Raw genomic sequence first — 14,589 nt, 5'->3', positions numbered from 1 at the left:
CTACTGATCACAATTTTTTTTCTTTTATAACACTCGGAAAATTGTTCTTAAGATTTTAGTAAGATTTTTTTTTTTAATATGTTTTTCGACGCTGAGACCAAGTTTGTGAGCAGGGCTCTCGACAGTGAATGGGTTAAATATAGATGTAATACAGTCCATTTGGAAATAGAACAAGCAGCTGAATAAACATTAGTGACATCAAAGGGAAACGAAAATAGTAGTTACCACTTCATAAAAAATTTGCTCTTTACCTCGATCTGAACTATTTACCAAATATTACACCTTAGTCTATCCCTATGGTAGGGTATCATCAAGGATATCTACAACAGCTAGTTGCCTAAAATCTTTCGTAAAGCAAAACTGCACTTCCACCTGTATTACTCAGTAGCTTCTGACATGTACCCTCATTTTTTAAATCACTAAATAACCTTAATATGCACTCTTTATAGCACTGTTCACTCTACATCTACAGGGTTTTCAATAATAATACAGACCCAGATTTAAAGCTTTATTGAGAGCCGTAACAAAGTCTGTAGTCACCACGCAAAGCACTACTTTAAACATGATTCATTTAGTTATACATTATAAACGATGCAGTACTAGGGTGAACAGCAGATGTTCGTAGTTATAGGAGGGTGGGTGCAGAGAGGAAGAGGAATGATTGGTGAATTGATGACATAAATAAGGTAGTAACAAAAAAAAAATTAGCATATGAGAAATTTTTACTGTGTAAAATGACACGGAAGACAGTACATGTATATGGAGAGAAAAGAGGCAAAAGGAGTGGTGAAGGAGTGCAATATAAGAGCCTGTAAAAGAATGAGCAAGTTATTTTCAGCAAATTTTGCTGAAAAGAAGTTTTGGAGTGAAATTAATGAGTTCAGAAAGTCTGAGTATGAACTTGGACTTGCCTACTGAGATAAAGGTAAGGAACTCTGTTACATTCATGGATTTTGATGTGGTATATAATATAGTGGAGGGGGAAGCAGTGTGATAATGTTAAAAATTTATCAAATAGGTAGTACATTGTTATACAGTAAAGAATGGGACCATTTTTCCAGTAAAAGTACCGTATATGCAATTGATGGAGATTCAAGGTGAATTTTGTTATGTGCTGCCAGAACAACAGTTGCTGTAAATGAATTGGATACTAAATGAATCCCTGCAGCACCTACCAGCTTTGTACCTAAGAAAGAGTCTACTCCAGCCATTTCACTACAAAACATTTAAAACACTTTCATTGATGTGCAGGCTTCTGAGTTGTTGCATAATTTTTTCTATATAAAAAAAAAAAGTTCTGTTATTTATGGTTGTGGTACATATTCTTTCATTATAGATGCTGCTTACTGAAGGGGCTCAGTTTGAGGCTTGGCCATCAACTGTTGTATTAAAAGCAGAGAAAAGTCTTCAGGCAGTCACCCTACGAGGACGACCGCTGAGTGCTGGAGAGTTGAGAGTGACAGGTTATTCCTCTACTGTTATGGGAGTCAGCAGCAATTGTCGCCTAAAATTCATACCACATTTTAAGATACCACAGTACACTATAAATGTTGTACCTGCACTACCATTGATACAGGTTAGTAAAAAGGTTTCCAACCTGTTAAGTCACATCAGTTAATTGTATGATTGGCATTGTTCTCATAATATATATATATATAATGGAAATAGACCATTTTAGATCATATAGAGCACTGTCACTGTTAGCTAATGTAATTATTTAGATATTTCCAAAGTAAAAGGTATTCCATAGCTTAAGGGGTATAATTATCATTGCTTTGTGCAGATACTGACTGGCAATAGTAGTACAGGAAGTTTAGGTGCTGAGAAGTCAGTTGGTGAAGAATGTGGAACCCTTCATTTGTCTTTGTCTGCTGGGGAAACACACGAGTGTTCTGTGGTGCTGCACAATGTCTCTTCTCAGCCAGTGGAGGAGCTCAGTATTACCCTTGACTCCAAAATGGACAAGGAAATGATGAATCAGGTAAGAGGATTAGCTGAAATCTTAGATTTTTTTTGTGTAGTGTATATAATTTTATCTCTTCAGCTCCCCAGTAACTGTTTGTTGTGAAATGGGCCAATTCGTCAACTTTGATTTGCCTAAATTATTTCGTGGTTTGTTATTCAGCAATGATTGTTTTAAGACATTCCACATGAAATTTCTAGCCTGATGGTTGTGTTAACTGTTTTTAAGGTTTCTTTTTTCCCATGCATCCTGACCTAAGGCCAGGTTTAGTTGATATTTTAATTAACCAGACTGTTGCTGCTAGCAGTCCTGACTTTGAGCATATAAGGCACATGGTGATTTTGAGACCATTTTTTGGTGGGGACGTGTCTTATATGCCCTGGGTAGTAGGTTGGCAGACAGCAACCGTCCAGGGAGGTACTACCATCCTGCCAAGTGAGTGTAAAATGGAAGCCTGTAATTGTTTTACATGATGGTAGGATTGTTGGTGTCTTTTCTGTCTCATAAACATGCAAGATTTCAGGTACGTCTTGCTACTTACACTTAGGTCACACTACACATGCATGTGCAAGCATATGTATATGCACACACACCCTTCTGAGGTTTCTTCTGTTTTCTTCATAGCTCTGGTTTATTTCCTCTTATCTCCATGGGGAAGTGAAACAGATTTCTTCCTCCATATGCTATGCGTGTCGTAAGAGGCGACTAACATGTCGGGAGCAAGGGGCTAGTAACCCCTTTTCTTGTATAAATTACTAAATTAATTTTTTTTTTTTTTTTTGGGGGGGGGGGCATCCTGCTTCGGTGGGATATGGCTCGTTTGTTGAAAGAAGTGTCTTGTATATCTGAAAATAATGTAAATGTCTTGCAGTAACTTCCTAATAATTCCCATGTGTAGTTTTCAGATGTCTTGCACAATCTTTTCTACATAAATACCCATAAATTTATACCAGTACCTATAATCCTTATTTTGGAAAAAGTAAGGTTTTTTTATTTAAAAATTGTATAAATTTGTGTTTTCCAGGTGTTTCAGTATAGTGAAGAGAACATTCATGCCCAGCTTCCCATCCCTCCAGGTGGTAAGGCCTCCTTAACACTTTATGTATATGCTGTTTCTGACTTCCTTTGTCCTGGCCGCTTGGATGAATCCCTGGAAACAACTAGTTTGATATCTGGCAGTGAACCACCATCTCTGATATCAGGTGGACCTCCCTCCCTACCCTCCAGACAATCTGCAGCTACCTCAAGTACCCGTGGGGCACGCGCCCGTCGGACAGACTCGTCTGCATCGTTATTATCATCACGCTCAGGATCCAGTGCAAGGTCTGGATCATCAACCTCCACTCAGGCACCTTCGTCAAGTATTAGAACTCGAGCTACTCTAAATACCCCTGGTAGGTTGCATATAGTTAAAAGAGGGCTTTTCATTAGACCTTTTAGTTTTGTGTTTGTAACAAGTGTATGGATTCCTTGCTTGAGGTTATCTTCTAACTGTGAATGTAAAAAATTTATTTAGCATTGGCCCTTTCCTTCTTATTAGGTTTTTATCCCTCTCCTCAAAGTGCAGAAAATGTTGATCTCTGGCATAAAAAATTCATGTAGCTTTTTTTTTTTTTTTACGTACCAGCAGTCTCCCACCAAGGCAGGGTGACCCCAAAAAAGAAACACTTTTACCATCATTCACACATAATCACTGTCTTTGCAGAGGTGCCCCAATACAACAGTTTAGATATATTGTATATTTTGTAGGCAGTACTGTATTACATAATATTTAAGTGCATGTTAATTTTCCTGACCTTAAATGTATTATGTATGAAAGTACTGTATTTGGGGAAACCAGTTCGATAGAGTTGAGATATGAAGTGGTAATTACAGTGCCTGCTTTTTAAGAACTGGGTAGGTATGTTGTAGTTCACTGGATACTTTGAATTGTGATATTTGTTTACTTTTGGACAAAATGTTAAGGAATGAACATTGGTGAATGCGTTTTCCTTCTTTTTCTTAAGTTCATAAATGGTTGTTTTAAGCTAACTTTGATATGCTGATCATGAATGTGAGCTTGTTCACTCTTTCACATAAGGTTTTTTGAAATCTTATAATAAATATTTTTGCCATTTAACCCTTTGACAGTCTGTCCCATAGTTCTACGGCTTTGAGGCCAGGGTCCAAGCCATAGTACTATGTCATGAGTTCAGCTCGCTCAGATAAGCTGCGAGTGGTAAATTTGGGCCCAGATATGAGAGAATGCATCTGTGTGGTAAGTGTGCACCATATTAAACAAATCCTGCAGCACACAGTGCATAATGAGAAAAAAAAAAAACTGTGACCATATTTTTGGATTAAAACAGTGACTTGGCCGTGTATTTTTGTATGGCTTTTACAGTTGTATTCACAATTTCTTCGTCTCATTTGATAGAATGAAAGATATATTACATAAATAGAGATGATTTTGATTGGTTTTAGTACTGACAGTAGCTTGAAATTGAGCTCAAAGTAGTGGAAATGTTCAATTTTTTGCCAATGTTCAAGAGTAAACAAATCGCATCATGCATCCAATACACATCAGCTAGTGGGTCTAATGTGTGTTCACGAATGCGCTGATATTATTTATACAATTATTACTATTGCATGACAGTAAATCTATTTTTTGGTACGAATGAAAATTCTTTATATGAATAAAAAAATGAAAATGGAATTCATCTGTAAAGCCTGGAAACATAACTAATAAACAGAAGAAATGTTATCTTAGTTCCAGGAATTCCTGCATTGTTTATTCTGGACCGTATTTTGAAATTGGAATATGTTGAACTGTGTGAAATTGGTCAAGTTACCAATTTCCAGTCACTTTATTGAGTAGTTGAGATAGTTGATTGGGTGTTTTCTTGTGCTCAGTAGATAAAATGGAACACATACTAGTGTAGCTAAGGATTTGGTCTAACAGAATAACGTAATTGGCCGAAAATAGGACTCGCCAGGCAAAAATCGCTGGTGTGTAAATGACGCTGAGACAGTAAAATTTGTGAGTGTAATTTCATTCATTTTTTTTTTTTTAACAAATTTTACACTTTTCGTTTTAGTACCTTCAGAAAAAGATTCTCTGCTGTTTCCTAAGAATTTTTTTTTTTAATTCTTGGCCCCTGTGGGGAATTTTCGGATTGGAGGTTTGGACCCTCAAAGGATTGTAGTTTAACCAACATCATCAGTGTTATATGCACAGATATTAAGTGCGGTGGTGTATTCAGTGACAAAACTAATCTTTCTTAAAATAAAATAATTATATACTGTATATGCATGTTAAAAATAACAGGAATTTCCATACACGTGTACAAGAATATTTACACCACATTTTTCAGTCTCTCCCACACCAGTACCCAGCAGTAGTCAACCATGAAACTGATTGTCAGGTTTCCCTGATATCTTTCTTCCATGATGGCTATGTCTTGGTGAAAATGTTCACCATCGTGTTGTATTTTGCAGAAATAGTACTTGCTAGAACAAAACCCGACTTCAGATTTTAATTCACCATCCCCAAATTAGTTAGAAACATGTCATTTTAAAACATGAACTGAAACAGTTATTGGCCTGCAATTAAACAAAATTTTTTTTCAGAATTCCAAAGAGTTCCTGCTCCTCAGGCTTCTGATGACAAATGTGACTCCTTTTTATCTTTTGCTCTATTATCAGGCTGTACTGGAAGAACACTAGAAGCCACTTTGATGATAAAGTATTCTGGTGGATCAGGAATGAGTGCCGAACTTTGCCGTAGCACCCAGTTATTGATTAACGTTGAAGTAACACCATCACTACTGGTGACCAGATGGGATGTTCTTCCTGCGGAATTACCCCACCAGTGCTATGTAGTACTGGACCTTCTCAACTGTGCTTCTCATGAGATGGACCTTCACTATACACCAACCAAACACATTCTTATAGAAGCTGGAGATTCTTGTAGAGTTCCTGTTCCTGTTGACCGCTGTCCACTTGCTACTCTCACCCAGGTAATGTGAAATTGCTCAGAAAATATTCTTAATGACAAATTACAGTATTTGGTGTCATTCTGTGCACATTTCTTAGAGTAACTACAGCTTTTATAGAATTCTTCTGTACAGATTTTTATTAAGGATGTGCCAAAGTATGTTAAACCATCAATATAACACTTAAAATTATAGGCAAAATCCGCTTTTAACTCCTTTATTTTCAAAGCTTGCTGCAGTGTATCTGTAAACTGTGTGCAGTACTATTGGGTATACTTTAGTGCAGTATTTTTTTACATTGATATAACACACACATCTTGTATTAGTCTGTTATATTGAGAGGTTTACTGCATCAGTATCAACTGATTTTGATAGTATCGGTATCAGCCTAAATTTGAGTATTGGTATTGGCCTAATTTTCATTATCAGTATCGATGATTCATAATTTGGATGGTATCAGTATTGGCTAATTCTGATGGTATCCATATCGGTCTCAGATTGAGTATTGGTATTTGCAAAAATTTTGGTATCGTCCCATCCCTAATTATTATATACCAGTATATCCTTAGGATTTTGTGAGTGACTTTTTCTGTTCAGTAGATAGATTTATGCTATCAGCAGCTTCTCATTCACATTATGAATCTTTGCTTTAATACTCGGGAGATCGTGTGATTGCATAAGACACGAAAACTGGTCTGGCCCTGAGTGGTGTCAAATACTCTCTTGAAAGTGTCATGACATCCAACTTCAGGTAGGGAAGGTTGTTTGGCCAGCCCTTCAATTTGTTTATAAATCATTCCTATATTTTGTTTAAATTACAAAATTTAAATAATATTGTAACTTTCACTTTTTTCCACGAGTAATAAAAAACATTTGTAAGTCTGTCCATTTTCTCAGATGAGAAGTACTCTGTGGAATCTGCACTTCTGAAAAGTCATCTGGAGAATGAGTGATGGTGAATGCATTTCTTGGGATCATTCCACCTTGGTGGGAAATTGCTGATGTGTAAAGAAAAATAGAGGAACAAGAGAGGATGCTGCACTAAAATTAAGGGATGCTTGACTCAAGAAATCGTAATGACACGATTGCAAACAAACCATACCGCGGGTTCAATCCCGGCCGGGGGTATGGTTAAGGGATGCTTGTATTGCAGGACAGAGTCAATGTTACAATTTACAAGCAATCGTTGCAGCACTGTGAATTTTTTTTTTTTTTTTTTTTTTTTTTCAACAAGTCGGCCGTCTCCCACCGAGGCAGGGTGACCCAAAAAAGAAAGAAAATCCCCAAAAAGAAAATACTTTCATCATCATTCAACACTTTCACCACACTCGCACATTATCACTGTTTTTGCAGAGGTGCTCAGAATACAACAGTCTAGAAGCATAAACATATAAAGATACACAACATATCCCTCCAAACTGCCAATATCCCAAACCCCTCCTTTAAAGTGCAGGCATTGTACTTCCCATTTCCAGGACTCAAGTCCGACTATATGAAAATAACCGGTTTCCCTGAATCCCTTCACTAAATATTACCCTGCTCACACTCCAACAGATCGTCAGGTCCCAAGTACCATTCGTCTCCATTCACTCCTATCTAACACGCTCACGCACGCTTGCTGGAAGTCCAAGCCCCTTACCCACAAAACCTCCTTTACCCCCTCTCTCCAACCCTTTCGAGGACGACCCCTACCCCGCCTTCCTTCCCCTATAGATTTATATGCTTTCCATGTCATTCTACTGTGATCCATTCTCTCTAAATGACCAAACCACCTCAACAACCCCTCTTCTGCCCTCTGACTAATACTTTTATTAACTCCACACCTTCTCCTAATTTCCACACTCCGAATTTTCTGCATAATATTTACACCACACATTGCCCTTAAACAGGACATCTCCGCTGCCTCCAACCGTCTCCTCGCTGCTGCATTTACCACCCAAGCTTCACACCCATATAAGAGTGTTGGTACTACTATACTTTCATACATTCCCTTCTTTGCCTCCATAGATAACGTTTTTTGACTCCACATATACCTCAACGCACCACTCACCTTTTTTCCCTCATCAATTCTATGATTAACCTCATCCTTCATAAATCCATCCGCCGACACGTCAACTCCCAAGTATCTGAAAACATTCACTTCTTCCATACTCCTCCTCCCCAATTTGATATCCAATTTTTCTTTATCTAAATCATTTGACACCCTCATCACCTTACTCTTTTCTATGTTCACTTTCAACTTTCTACCTTTACACACATTCCCAAACTCATCCACTAACCTTTGCAATTTTTCTTTAGAATCTCCCATAAGCACAGTATCATCAGCAAAAAGTAACTGTGTCAATTCCCATTTTGAATTTGATTCCCCATAATTTAATCCCACCCCTCTCCCAAACACCCTAGCATTTACTTCCTTTACAACCCCATCTATAAATATATTAAACAACCATGGTGACATTACACATCCCTGTCTAAGACCTACTTTTACCGGGAAGTAGTCTCCCTCTCTTCTACACACCCTAACCTGAGCCTCACTATCCTCATAAAAACTCTTTACAGCATTTAATAACTTACCACCTATTCCATATACTTGCAACATCTGCCACATTGCTCCTCTATCCACTCTATCATATGCCTTTTCTAAATCCATAAATGCAATAAAAACTTCCCTATCTTTATCTAAATACTGTTCACATATATGCTTCAATGTAAACACCTGATCTACACATCCCCTACCCACTCTAAAACCTCCTTGCTCATCCGCAATCCTACATTCTGTCTTACCTCTAATTCTTTCAATTATAACCCTACCGTACACTTTTCCTGGTATACTCAGTAAGCTTATTCCTCTATAATTTTTACAGTCTCTTTTGTCCCCTTTCCCTTTATATAAAGGGACTATACATGCTCTCTGCCAATCCCTAGGTACCTTCCCCTCTTTCATACATTTATTAAACAAAAGTACCAACCACTCCAACACTATATCCCCCCCTGCTTTTAACATTTCTGTCATGATCCCATCAGTTCCAGCTGCTTTACCCCCTTTCATTTTACGTAATGCCTCACGTACCTCCCCCACACTTACATTCTGCTCTTCTTCACTCCTAAAAGATGGTATACCTCCCTGACCAGTGCATGAAATTACTGCCTCTGTTTCTTCCTTAACATTTAAAAGTTCCTCAAAATATTCTCGCCATCTACCCAATACCTCCATCTCCCCATCTACTAACTCCCCTACTCTGTTTTTAACTGACAAATCCATATTTTCCCTAGGCTTTCTTAACTTGTTTAACTCACTCCAAAATTTTTTCTTATTTTCATTAAAATTTCTTGACAGTGCCTCTCCCACTCTATCATCTGCTCTCCTTTTGCACTCTCTCACCACTCTCTTTACCTTTCTTTTACTCTCCATATACTCTGCTCTTCTTATAACACTTCTGCTTTGTAAAAACCTCTCATAAGCTACCTTTTTCTCTTTTATCACACCCTTTACTTCATCATTCCACCAATCACTCCTCTTTCCTCCTGCCCCCACCCTCCTATAACCACAAACTTCTGCCCCACATTCTAATACTGCATTTTTAAAACTATTCCAACCCTCTTCAACCCCCCCACTACTCATCTTTGCACTAGCCCACCTTTCTGCCAATAGTCGCTTATATCTCACCCGAACTTCCTCCTCCCTTAGTTTATACACTTTCACTTCCCTCTTACTTGTTGTTGCCACCTTCCTCTTTTCCCATCTACCTCTTACTCTAACTGTAGCTACAACTAAATAATGATCCGATATATCAGTTGCCCCTCTATAAACATGTACATCCTGTACATACTGTTAATAAAAACTGCACGTTTGTTAACCCACAGGATGCCAGTGAAAATGAGACAGGCTGGGGTTGGTCTACAGTCCTTGGTGGTCATGTTGCATCTTTAGTAGAGCTGCAGTGGACATTAGGCCCCAGTGACACACCTGGTCGGGCATCCCTTGCAGGTATCACCTTCCCACCGTCCACTCATGACCTGATTACCATGGCTCCAATACACTGGGGTGGGTATTGTTTATATTTGTGAGTTACATTATTAATAGTTTGCTATGTTAACACTTTTTCTTTTTCCTACTGTATCAAAATAATTTCCCTTTTAAAGTTCTTATTATATTAATGTTTCCTTGAATATTTTTGTTTTACAAAAATATATATTTTTGTTTTATAAAAATATATAGTACATTACAGCATTTAAACATATTTAGAATTGTGTAAGGAGGGCATTTCAGAAACAAGGTAAAAAAAAAGCAAATGTAAATGTACATTTATTTCTGTAGGGATAATCTTAAGACTTTACTATGTGTTTTCTGATACTCTTATTTCTACATGATACATAATTTGTACAAAAAAATTAATGACATTTAATATTGCACATGGAAAGGCTTTGGTTATGCAGAGCACTTGAGACAAGCTTAAAGGTAACTTAAGATTTTAAAGAAAACAAACATTTTACATATACTGTATGTCTTTCAACACATCGGCCGTATCCCACCGAGGCGGGGTGGCCCAAAAGGAAAAATGAAAGTTTCTCCTTTTACATTTAGTAATATATACAGGAGAAGGGGTTACTAGCCCCTTGCTCCAGGCATTTTAGTTGCCTCTTACAACACGCATGGCGTATGGAGGAAGAATTCTGTTCCACTTCCCCATGGAGATAAGAGGAAATAAACAAGAACAAGAGCTAGAAAGAAAATAGAAAACCCAGAGGGGTGTGTGTATATATATGCTTGTATATGTATGTGTAGTGTGACCTAAGTGTAAGTAGAAGTAGCAAGACATACCTGAAATCTTGCATGTTTATGAGACAGACAAAAGACACCAGCAATCCTACCATCATGTAAAACAATTACAGGCTTTCGTTTTACACTCACTTGGCAGGATGGTAGTACCTCCCTGGGCGGTTGCTGTCTACCAACCTACTACCTAGGACTGTATGTATATAAAGATATTAACATTATGCACAGAATAAAATTAATGAATATGACACATGTTTTAGTATTCTTTTGTGATTGCCCTTCTTGGTTTGCAGTTATTGTGTACAGATATCTTGCTTTTCTACCTTCTTTTGAACTTTTATGATTTTAGATATCTCGACATTTATTTTCTGCTATCAGCCACTGGTGGCATTTTTTAGTGTCCTCGGTTTAAGTAACTCATATTTTGAAACTCGGCAAACCATGTTGCAGCATCTCTAGATTTTTCATTAGTGTTTTTATTGCTTCCCATTAAATATGAATAGGAGCAGAATTCTTCCTCCATAAGCCATGCGTGTCGTAAGAGGTGACTAAAAGGCCGGGAGCAAGGGACTAGTAACCCCTTCTCCTGTATACATTAATAAATTTAAAAAGATAAACTTTTGTTTTTCATTTTAGGTCACCCAGCCTCGGTGGGATATGGTTGGTTTGTTGAAAAAAAATTATTAATGTACTTGTATGTTCTTAGATGTTCAGGTAGATGGGCTAGATGTACTTGGAGGAACGGAAAATAGTGGAGTGGTTGGCCGCACACTGGAATTAAGAGTAGGTATAACGAATACCAGTGGAGCTACTCTTCCCCCACTCAGTCTTCGCATCACTGCCTTTCAGGACCACCAGAATGGTCATCTAAATTATCGTCTAGAAGCCAAGATGACCACTACAGGAGCCACAAAGTTAACTACACCACAGGTAAATTAGATATATGCCATGTTGAAGGAAACTGTTCACTGAGCATCTTGTTCCAAAATGCGTACTACATTCTTGTAGTTTGCAAATTTTAGTGACTGTAGGTATTGTCCCTAAGTTGCATATAATTGCTCCCTGCCTGACTTGAGTGTTGTACTATTTTGACTATGGGAATTGTTTTGCAGGATAATCCATAATTTTAATATTACCATGCACAAATTGTTAGCATTACTGTTTTGTGTATGAGTACAGTGGCACCTTGACTTCTTTCTTTCTTTCTTTCAACACACAAAGGCCGTATCCCACCGAGGCGGGGTGGCCCAAAAGGAAAAACGAAAGTTTCTCCTTTTACATTTAGTAATATATACAGGAGAAGGGGTTACTAGCCCCTTGCGCCTGGCATTTTAGTCGCCTCTTACAACACGCATGGCTTATGGTGGAATAATTCTGTTCCACTTTCCCATGGAGATAAGAGGAAATTAAGAAAAATAAGAACTAGAAAGAAAATAGAAGAAAACCCAGATGGGTGTGTATATGTTTGTACATGTATGTGAAGTGTAACCTAAGTGTAAGTAGAAGTAGCAAGACATACCTGAAATCTTGCATGTTTATGAGACAGAAAAAAGGGCACCAGCAATCCTACCATCATGTAAAACAATTACAGGCTTCCGTTTTACACTCACTTATTGGATTTATGAAGGATGAGGTTAATCATAGAATTGATGAGGGAAAAAAGGTGAGTGGTGCGTTGAGGTATATGTGGAGTCAAAAAACGTTATCTATGGAGGCAAAGAAGGGAATGTATGAAAGTATAGTAGTACCAACACTCTTATATGGGTGTGAAGCTTGGGTGGTAAATGCAGCAGCGAGGAGACGGTTGGAGGCAGCGGAGATGTCCTGTTTAAGGGCAATGTGTGGTGTAAATATTATGCAGAAAATTCGGAGTGTGGAAATTAGGAGAAGGTGTGGAGTTAATAAAAGTATTAGTCAGAGGGCAGAAGAGGGGTTGTTGAGGTGGTTTGGTCATTTAGAGAGAATGGATCACAGTAGAATGACATGGAAAGCATATAAATCTATAGGGGAAGGAAGGCGGGGTTTGGTTGTGATTTCCCCACAAAGTTGTTTGAAAAAAGGGGTTTATTATGGATTGAGTGGACAGCAAAATAGTAAAATTTGATTTTTCAAAATAAAAAAACAAATTTAAAATGTTGTCCTTTTTTTAAAATTCAACCTTTTTTTTTTTAACATCTAAAAGATTTAAAAAGGGAAATTTTCTTTTTTTTAATTTAAATGTGTAAAATTTTCTTTTTTTTTTTTTTTTTGGGAAAATTGAAAAAATGGACTTTTTGGAAAAAAACAATTTAATAAATTTTTTAATTTAATATATTATAATTTAAATTTTATTAAATTTTTTTTTTTTTTTTTTTAATTTATTATAATTATTTTAAAAATAATATATATATATATATATATATATATATATATATATATATATATATATATATATATATATATATATATATATATATATATATATATATATATATATATATATATATATATATATATAATTTTTATGCTGTTGCAGTTAGCCGAAGGTGAAGAATTCCAGCACTGTTGTGGGCTTGTGTTCTTCACCTCAGGAGTGTACAAAGTAGAGGTGACATGCTCTCCAGCAGCAGCTGTTGGCCAGACTTCATTTTATGAAAATGTCACCCCAGCACACCAACATGCTTGGAAGTTTGCTCCACCATTGGAGATAACCGTGACTGATGTATGATTTTGGTGCTATATTTCAGATAAATTAAAATTTGTAATAAATATTTATGAAGAATTTGATTGCTGAACATTTGTGATTGATTCCTTATAACTGAGAATGTTTTCAATCATGTGTCATGAATCTTATTTAAATACATGTCAACACAGAAAAATGTAGTGATCCGAGACTTATTGATAATACATGCACTGTCTAGAATGATTGCATTGTCCTTATAAACCAGTGTACTAATATATATACATGTTAAATATAGCCACTTAATATTCGGGGTGCTGTACTTCTGTAAGTCATGGTAAATTTTTTTTATGAAGTAACAGTATTCCTGTGGCACAAAATAATATCAGTATTATGACTGTGGTCTTCCCAGTGGAGCATCGTGTCTGGGGTAGTCTTAAATCTTGAGTTTTTATTGGAGTTGAAAGTACTTGTTCTCTATTAGATCATAAAACTTTCTGGACTCCTCCACAGGAACAAAAGACTACTGTATGTATAGTCACTCCTGCAATAATTGTGTAGTGTTGCAAGATGCCATCCTCTGGGTATAATTATATGTTGTTATTCAGAATGTGCCAAGAAGTGCATTGTCATTACAAGTAAGACGGTTAAACTCTTATGTATAAAGATGACTTAAGTTGTTAAAATACGAGATTTTGTTGTTGCTTCAGATTTTTACCTGAAGATGTATATGGATATGAGCACTGTATGTATAGGTTGATTTAGACTGTACATAGATTGGTTTAGAGATAATTATCTTGACATAGTGTCAGGCATGTACAGGAGTTGCTGTTGGAAATAGTAATTTTTATATAAAGTATATAAACTGCATTATTACAACCAAAGTACCATAGTGATATATATGTATATTAAGCATATAATGTATAGTTCTGTTAATGTATCATAAGTTTACTGATTTCATATGTACAACAGCACAACATTTGTGCATTTTGAACTTTGTGATATGTAAAATTGTGTATGATAATGTAAAGAAAATTTCCTAATACTGTATCGGAGTCTTTTAGTTGTTGCTTATTTTGCTATGCCCTTCATTACAATAATTTATATTTCTCACATATGCACTTCAGAAGTCTTGCAAACGTGTACAAGTTTTTAATCTCCTCAATGGAGATATTTATCTTCTTAATCTGCTAAACAACTCTTGATGGTTTTATAG

General features: G+C 36.6%; 1 protein-coding gene across 2 annotated transcripts in view; it reads left to right on the top strand.

The window, feature by feature from the left end:
- The window catches only part of brun (trafficking protein particle complex subunit brun), a 113,240-nt gene extending 98,978 nt beyond the window's left edge, over positions 1 to 14,262 (top strand). Inside the window, exons 13-19 of one of the 2 annotated variants that reach the window (XM_053793486.2) lie at positions 1,337 to 1,576; positions 1,784 to 1,981; positions 2,988 to 3,357; positions 5,648 to 5,961; positions 9,802 to 9,982; positions 11,421 to 11,644; positions 13,230 to 14,262. In XM_053793486.2, the coding sequence (XP_053649461.2) occupies positions 1,337 to 1,576; positions 1,784 to 1,981; positions 2,988 to 3,357; positions 5,648 to 5,961; positions 9,802 to 9,982; positions 11,421 to 11,644; positions 13,230 to 13,421 (1,719 nt within the window). In that variant the 3' untranslated portion in view covers positions 13,422 to 14,262. The remainder of the gene's footprint in view (positions 1 to 1,336; positions 1,577 to 1,783; positions 1,982 to 2,987; positions 3,358 to 5,647; positions 5,962 to 9,801; positions 9,983 to 11,420; positions 11,645 to 13,229) is intronic. The other variant, XM_053793485.2, reaches the window with a different exon arrangement.
- Positions 14,263 to 14,589: the final 327 nt, after the last annotated feature.

This window comes from Cherax quadricarinatus, chromosome 71 (genome assembly GCF_038502225.1).
Source record: "Cherax quadricarinatus isolate ZL_2023a chromosome 71, ASM3850222v1, whole genome shotgun sequence".
NCBI lineage: Eukaryota > Metazoa > Arthropoda > Malacostraca > Decapoda > Parastacidae > Cherax > Cherax quadricarinatus.
Note: the sequence above shows the minus strand (reverse complement) of the source record. Positions and strands in the feature narration are given on the sequence as shown.